This window comes from Aureobasidium melanogenum (genome assembly GCF_000721775.1).
Source record: "Aureobasidium melanogenum CBS 110374 unplaced genomic scaffold scaffold_79, whole genome shotgun sequence".
Taxonomy (NCBI): domain Eukaryota; kingdom Fungi; phylum Ascomycota; class Dothideomycetes; order Dothideales; family Saccotheciaceae; genus Aureobasidium; species Aureobasidium melanogenum.
The window spans coordinates 1-8,764 of record NW_024470131.1 but is presented as its reverse complement, the minus strand read 5'-3'; the positions used below and the strand labels follow the sequence as shown (position 1 = coordinate 8,764).

Here is an 8,764-nt window from a genome sequence, read left to right as displayed (position 1 = left end):
TCATTGATAGAGATCTTATGACGTTTCAGGAGTTCCTCGATCTGGAAAGCACAGTCTTCCAGCTTGTGTTGCTCAGACTCAATGAAAATCTCAACATGATACTTGATCAATCGAGATTCTGCTTCGCTGTGGGATTGTAGGATCCCTTCCAGATATTGTATGACCGCTTGAGTGCCCTCCACTCTGAGTCTTTCCTGAAGTTTTGCGGACAGCCCTTCCATGTTGCGCTCTCACCAGAGATGGAAACTTTGGTCGGGCCGGAATTCCAAGGAGTCATCCCACCCTCTTCTTCCTGCGGATCGAAAGGAAGAGCTGTAAATCGATCGAGATTAGGCGCGAGTGACCTAATATGCGTATTGAGATCCAAATGAGGGCGGGCAGTCTTATGGAGTGGTGAATGTTCTTGCCTTGTCTACTTACCACAGCTTTTCTGTTCAGTCATTAGATCTGGAGGTTCGATTTATCCTTCTCACGGAGTTTCTACGTGATCACGCGAATGCATACATACAGACCACGAGAGACGATGATATTGATCTCGTTTGTCTTCATTCCAATCTTACGATCAAGAACCAAGGAAGAATACCACTAAGCATTTACCAATGGATACTACTGGAAAGCGTCGTCATGTCTGGTGAAGTGCACGAGCTCAGCAGGATACAAGTCCCAGATATGGAGCTGAAGACGAGCAGGATCTGGCTCTGGCGTCTGCATTCAGGCCCCATACTTCGGCAGTAATATTGTACCTAGGTGGGGCATTTCCGGGTCTCGTCTGTTGAGAACGCATTGTGGGGCATGATGACGTTGGCAGAATGATACTCGCTTAACTCTGCATACCACTCAAAACCTTCAAGGGTCAAATTCCGTGCGCAACCGGTATTCTATATTCGTATTCAACCCCAAGGACCGATACAATACACCATACGCTGGTGTTCGGAATGAATCTCGGGAACACTTGTTTTCACTTGAGAGTTGGGTTTCTAAAGTGGATACATCTCTGATCTATTGTTCGAGATTCTTCACAGCTCGAACATTTCTTCTATATCTTGTCCAGAGCTCTTTGGCTATTTCTGCACAACCTAGTGGAGAGTCTCATTATAACAACCTATGCTCGACCTATCGCAAGGTTCAAAGCATGTTTTGCTTTTACAAGATCCTAAACGTTTACTCAATCGAAGAAAAAGGGAACGAGCATCTGCAGGAGCGCCAAAGAGGGAACGAGAGCGACGGGAGCACTTTGACAGTGTGCAGGAACTGAGAGTTCTCCAGAATCGATATGAGTACCTGCACGAGCGGTTGGTCGACTTGGAGAAGAGATTTCTTGTCCTTCTTGGAGTCATGCGCACATTGGAAGTCGCCCAACAACAGTCTCAATCCGTCGAAGATAGATGTATTCTAAAGGCTATACAGGGTGGCAAACACTAGGTCAGGATGATGATGCTCGAGGGCAAAGAATTGCAGCACTCCTTGAGCTTAGTGATATTATGGTCTATTGAGAAATCCACATTTCCTACGACCGGACAACTTTTTTCTGTAGTACGAGCATCTACGGTGGGGCGTGAAAGGCCGAATATATATTACAATAGCTAGAAACTGAGGATAACTGTTTGGTACGTGAGTTATAACAGCAGATCGTTTGACGTGATGACTGTACAGTCATTTCGGGTGACAGTGACCAAGATGATCCATGAGGCGGACTCTAACTACAGCGTTAAGCTCTTACGCTGACGCATGGGATGGATGAGATATATTCGACTCTTTTCAGACGCGCGCTTGGGAATATTTGGTCATCAATGTATCCGCTGCTGCGCCGAGCAGATTAAGCTTCCAAGAGCGACAACAACTTGCTCGTAGATTTCCATACAACTTTTATGGTGCAGTGACATAACCTCAGCACTTGCTTCCTGTATCTTTTTTCCTTTGGCATTCCACAGGACCTCGCTGGCTGTCAGATCAACCATCAGCCTCATTTGCTATCTATGAGATTTTCAGCACTACCTCTGTAGGATCACCCTTATGTTGCCGTTAGCCCCTACCATACTTACGTCTCTCATCATCGTCTACACAGTGTATGCAAGAATCTGTCTTCAGTTTGGGGGCCTCGTCAAATCCGTGCGGCAAACACTCCTCTGACAAGACAACTTGGTTAAAGAGGCAAAATTGTGAGACTGTATCACGCTGATCCATCTCAGGGGTGGATTTATACAAGGCCATTCCTGCACTTAGTACGTCTACTTTGCTGAAGGAATTACCGGTCGAAGTATGCCGACGCGGCCGCTGATGCTCGAGCGCAAGATACGTTGGCTTGATGTCAATCCCCTCGTACGGTCCAAAGGACCGCTTCGTTGTTGCGAGAACGTAATCTATGCAGAGGTGTCTCGAGCAACAGAGCTAGTACCTCGGGTAATCGACAAATCACATGTTACCAGGCCACTGGTAGGTGTTCGGGGCTATAAAAAGAAACCCCGTGTGGCCAGTTTCGTATCCTCCGTTCGTTCCGCCACTGGCAACAACAGTATGTTTGGGATGCAAGTAGGTTGGTGATGATGACATAACATTCCTGTGACTTGGTGAGCTTGTGAGGTGATCATAGCGAGCTACTTAAGGTGGGGAGAACTTCACCAGCTCTAAAGTAAGCTGAGTCGATCAAATTGAGAGATGGTATGAGTCTGCTTCTACCGCAGAGACGAAAAAGGGAACGGACGAGCTCCCTGAGTCATACCGGTGGTGTTTGTACAAGCGTTCTTGAACGCTTCTCTGGCTGTTGCTCCATCCACTGTGCTTCATGTCACGGTGCAGACAGGATTGAAGGCCAACCAGACCGAAAACGATGGCGATCGTGGGTTCAGATCTCCCTTGATCGTATAAACACAGCTGATATGGATAGCAGGCACGAGAAAGATCTCAGTGCGAACACTCTCACTGTCAGGTGGAGCACGAGACGACTCGATTCCAAGAAAAGCTTCGGAACCATTCTAGGTTTAGGAGGCATGATGCTCTCAGAACAACTATATGTATTCAATTGAGGTTCTGCGAGATACGATCGTCTGTTATCCTAATGATATCGAGATCAATCTTGAGATCACATTTTCTGGATTCACAGACAGCGTAGGGCAGGTCTTCCGAGCTGGGACAACAGCTGGGGTTCGTATCTCGCAGATCGTCAAGATTTGTCAGATCCGAGAAGGTCAATGTCTCATGACATCAAAGACAGACTGACGGATATGGAACGCATCACGTAGTTATGATGATATCTGGCGGGTTTCGAGAGATACTGATGGATTCGTGCTGATGACCGTGGTCTATATACACTGCATACTTGGTCAATACTTTTCAAGCTATGATGAACCTCTCAATCCAGTCTCACGGTCTCCTACACCAGAGACTCAGTATGGTCTTTGTAATGATGGCTGTGTACTCATACATGTCTCCCAGTCTAATGAAGCTATCCATGCGGATCGTCTATGCTTCGAGTCCCAAGAATCGTCTGTTGCGATCGAGATCTGGCAATGATGTGCTATCAGAAGGTGAAGTCCAGGTTGCCTGACCTGGCCTCTATGCATGACGCTCTGGAACCCACTGCCATTCGATTCACCTATCCCATCTAGCCCACCTATTCTAATCACATGAGTGTACTCACTTGCTAGGCGGATCTTTCTCATCGAGAAAATCGATGCGGTTCGATACTAGGCCAGCGATAAGACAAGACGGACCATTCTGTGATGTATTTAAGGGATGCATGACCTCTTGCGCATTAACATGATGGAAGAAAACTACAACTCGCGTGTATAACTCTGTTTCTTCAAGCTGACCAGACGGAGGAATCAAAGGCGGTCAAGCTTGGAAATCAGTAAGAATTTTGAGATTTGGACATCCCGGTTTGTGCTTCAGACTGGTGCGTTTGTAGGTGTCACAACCAGAAGGCCCCAGAAAGCTACATATCTCGGAAAAGAGATTCTGGAGGTCTCTATGCGTCGCTGGATCTGCCATAGAAGTGCTAGAATCTAGCTCATGTTTCACTTCTCGAGAAAGGCGTAGGATGTCCAGATCTTGTTCACAAGGAACTTTGTCTAATCTCACTCGGAATATTCTCACACATCTCGCAGTGAGTATCTCGTCGTCTGACTCTGGATCGATAGGAGTCTCTGGAAGCTGACTTTCTGCTGACATGTTATCTGTGGGTTGAGCACTTCTCGGTAGAGGTATCCGTAGGAGTTTCGAGTACTGTATGACAAGCCTCCACTGGAAATCAGACAAGGAGAAACAAGAGAATAATCACTTCCCAGACACGAAGAGCTGATTTGTCCGACGAATTATAACCTGGCAGAAAATCACTAGATGCGATCTTGATGGCAAGCTGAATGTCATGATACTCAAGCTTCACCTGAACGCGATCAGTAACTCTCTCGTCAACATAATAATTGTCGTAACGCGCCGCATTTATGTTTCGATGTGGGTCGTTGGCCGCACGCCTGATTGACCAGAATGCACTAATCTATTCTTAGTACCGACGACATGATAGTCTATCGCGAACACCAAAAGCCAGGGAACTTTTGTGCGAAGCAAAGCATGGTTCAGCAATCGCTAGTGTTGAACCAACCATCGGCTATCGCCGCGACCACGTTGCCATATTTAGCTTGATCAAAGGATAGCACTAAGTGATCTTTACGATGCCTTTTGTATTGAACAATATGTTGTGTCACTCTGTGGTCTGGATTGTTTGATCTGCGTGAGTCACGGTGTCGAGATCAAAGGCAGACCCCTGTCGGAATTAGCACAAAAGATTCCACTCACTCCCATAAGCCTAGAGATGCCGTCCAGAGAGAATTTCCTAGTCCTTGCAGATCACTTCTAGAGCCACGAATATCAGGTGAACCAAAAATTGGATGTTGAAGCGGTCGCAGGTAACAAGTGTTTAACTCAATCTCTAATCTGAACTGTTGTCGGAGACGCATATTCCATCGTAGCGCTCGTTGTACAAGCTGCCCCATACACATACTGAGTAAGTAAATGATAAACTGGGACAGAGATGGATTTGAGACCTCGCAGCTCACGGATGAACTCCTTGATATTGATCGTCCTCAGGTCATGAGCTAGCCGATCCACGAGGTGGACATGATAGATGTATGACCTCGCGGTCCTTTTCAGATCTCGTATAGCATCTGCGTCACGGATGTCAAAGCAGAAGTTGTTCGCGCTTCCAAAAGTACATGCAACTCTGAACAGGTATGCTTCGACAACGTCAAAAGATCAGGGAGGACGGATGAAGATTGTGTCTACTTCTCGGCTCTCGAAGGAGCTGCAGCATCAGATGCGGGCAAAATTTCTGACTGTTTGTGTTGAACGAATCTAAATGTTTTGTTACTCGGGAGCAGAAGGATCCAGATCATCTCACGAATCTCGGTCGAAAGGCGGAGATAAGCCATTAGACGACCAAGAGGAAGTTCCAAACTCGCAGTAATAGCGGTATCTTGCATACTGAATTTTATATTTTCTTCCAGATGTAGAGCGTGGTTTTGAGTGTCGTTCACGTCATAATTCAGGACGTGATAATGAGCCCAGAAGACCTCCACACCGGACGGTCAATGAAATTACAATCTATTGAAGATGGTCATGATGTTGCCGTCATCGTCTGTCTCACTCGGTCCAGCTTTACCAAATGCTGATTTGAAGCTGGTCATCAAGGTTTCTGCGCTGTTATCTTGATGGATATGCAAGAGAAGCCACGTAAGGCAGTGCTATAGCGGGTGATATGTAAAGGGCATTCAGCCCTCCCTAAGAGCAAGCTCAGATAACGGTAATCGGTCAAGGTGGCTTAGCCATGCGATTCCTGATCTTGCAAGCGATATTCACCATCGCGAACACAGCTTTAGCAAACTATCAAGGGTTCAACTATGCAGCGCAGGGAAACGACTACGCGTCGTTTCACAACCAGTTTTCCTTGTCAAGGTCCCTATCCAAGAGTGGGACTTTTTCTAGTGCTAGGTTGTATACAATGATCCAAGAAGGTACTGACACCTCCGTGATCGAAGCCATCCCTGCGGCCAAAGCTACCCAGACGAAACTCTTACTGGGCCTCTGGGCGTCCGTAGATGCAGACGGCTTTTCAAAAGAGCTTCGTGCTCTGGATTCCGCCATGAGTACTTATGGGCAAGACCTGAGAGACATCGTCATCGGTATCTCTGTAGGTAGTGAAGATTTATATCGTTCGTCTGTACTTGGGGCCAGCAAGGATAGTGGTGCTGGGCAGGACATATCTGTCCTGCTTGGTTACATTCAACAAGTTCGAGACAAGCTGAAACACTCAGTGCTGCATGATACTCCAGTTGGAGTCAGTGAACTCACTTGGACTAGACGTCGCAGACTCACGCTAACCCATTCGCTAGCACGTGGATACCTTGGACGCGTACACGAACCACACTAACAGTCAAATTCTAGAGGCTGTTGACTTCGTAGGACTCAACATCTTTCCCTATTTCAATCGAGATCCAGCGACAAGTGTGGATGCTGCAGCCGACTCTTTTTGGAAAGCCTACGAGAGCATGCTACCTTTATCCCTGGGTAAACCGGTATGGATCACGGAGACTGGATGGCCAACAGTAGATCCCTCGAAGACAGGCGGAGCAAGTCCCGGTGTTGAGAACGCTGCAAAGTACTGGTCGAAGGTGGCCTGCGAGCTGCAAGCTCGCTGCATCAACTTTTGGTGGTATATTCTGGCAGACCCTGCCCAGATGCCGTTCTTCGGCGTCACTAATCTGCGGGAAAGCTCATCAGGGTCGGCTCTATATAATCTTGACTGTGGGGGAAGCGCAAACTGTTCCAACACTCGTACAGCTGCTTCCGTATCGACGACAAGCAAAATCTCGACGTTATATCAGACGTTGAATGGTGCAAGTCCTGCGCGCTCCCCTATTTGTTGAATACGGGGGCAGAGTCACTGCAAGAATCGCTGGACCAAGGTAGACTATGCGGCTGACTCTGTAGACACGATTTGACACATACATTAAATACAAGAATATGATTTCGTACCGGTCAGTGTCAGAGTGGGTCGCAACATTCCGTTCGGCTTCCGCCTTCAGCAGCAGCGAGCTTCGGACACTCGCTAGCAATCATTTGCTCCATTTTGAAGCTTGGGTCAGCCGGCAGCAGCTCCATCATGGTGTCCGTTAGTGGACAGAATACTCTTGTCAAGACGACAAGTAACACTTGTAGATTGGGCACCCGTATCGGTGTCAGGAGGTATGTGTCGTACCAAGATAGCTTTAGCAGACGATTTTGGCTCGATCTGCAGTCTCAGCTATCGATGTGTTCCGGCGCACGGAACAAAGCACCAGGACAAAGAAGCGATAAGACACGTGAAGCTCTTTCTCCACACAAAGACTAGGGCACGGAGAAAGGCGCTAAGCTACTTTGGGCGATGATTTCTTACGTGTATTTTACATGGGTACTCTCCGGCCAACTCAGGCTCATTAAGGAACAGCACATATGGCATGATCGAGCTCAATCCCTTGACTCAAGACGTGTCGAACTCTGGAGATGATAACTCAATCTCAGTTCGTGGGTAGTCACCGAGGTCGTGGGTTCCCAGCAGGTCGGTTTCCCACGGGGCAGAATATCAAAATGTGCTATGGTTTGTTACGCTTACGGGAAGCCCATCTGCGAAGATGCTGACGAGACTATAACACGGCATTGCTGTCAGCGAACAAAGGTGTAACACTGCTGCCACGTGTTCTTGTTTCACACCTTCTACTTTGGGACGCCGGTAAAAGATTTATTCTGGTATGGGATGATCGGATGATGGTTTGGCTCATATACACTCGATACGCCATGGTCCCCTCACAGATTGTTTTATCTCTGTGGGAGCCGAGGGTGGCTAATCTGCGATGTTCATGACCTGAGCTAAAATAACATGGATAGTCGGGCATCCTTTTTAGGAGGCGTTAGTTAGCCAGCAGAGGAAGACATAGATTACGTTTCGATACCTGTCTTTGCATGGCGAAAGCTCTCAACAAGAAGCAGACTGGAAGACGAACAGTGGTCATACCTGTTCTGTGTGTGAGAGATGGGAAGTGGAGTATTGGTATGATTCGAACAATGGGACGTGTCGTTGCTCAAGGAAAAACGAACGTCTCTCGTTTTCTGTAGTATCGGCGCACGTATAACACGCTTGTGGATGATGAATCTTGATAGATCACAAACTTGCGATTACCACTCGTCCGACACATACGATGCGCTGGCGTGTGATGCAAGGCTATGTTTTTTTTTTTTCTGGCTCGAGTCAATCAAGGCAACTCGTTCGGGCGATCAGACATGGGAGATTATCTGAGCTCAAGCTCGATAGCAGCGTCGCGGTGACTATCGCCAGAGATATATGGGTTTCTCTCAAGGCTGCAGGCCTCTTCTGGAACGTTGGCCAGCGATATCCTGCAACAATTGATATATCTCAGTCGCAAATCCCTCGATCAGATCGAGGCTTGCGAGAAGACTGTCTGATTTGATGATGGCGACGACGGGTGAATGTAAGTCTGTACATGTCGGCCGATCCACAGAAAGCTGCTCACAACTATCTAGCTATAATTGTCTTGGATGCGAAGCTTCTGGAAGATCATAAAGGTCTCCAAACGTTCTCGTCAGTCTCGCACAAGGCTGTATCGCAATCGCACGAGGTTGTTAAGAAAGAGAGTGTGAAGGTGAAGAGCATGCTCGAGCAGGTGTGGTATCAGAGCCCTGAAGCGAAAACATGTCTCATGGCGATTGCCTCAACACT

General features: G+C 47.5%; 1 protein-coding gene across 1 annotated transcript; it reads left to right on the top strand.

Moving 5' to 3' along the window:
- Positions 1 to 5,818: 5,818 nt before the first annotated feature.
- M437DRAFT_61314 (glycoside hydrolase) lies at positions 5,819 to 6,917 on the top strand (the record flags this gene model as incomplete). Its single annotated transcript, XM_041023913.1, has 2 exons — positions 5,819 to 6,328; positions 6,384 to 6,917. The coding sequence occupies 2 exons, from the start codon at positions 5,819 to 5,821 to the stop codon at positions 6,915 to 6,917; spliced, it is 1,044 nt and encodes a 347-aa protein (XP_040874544.1).
- Positions 6,918 to 8,764: the final 1,847 nt, after the last annotated feature.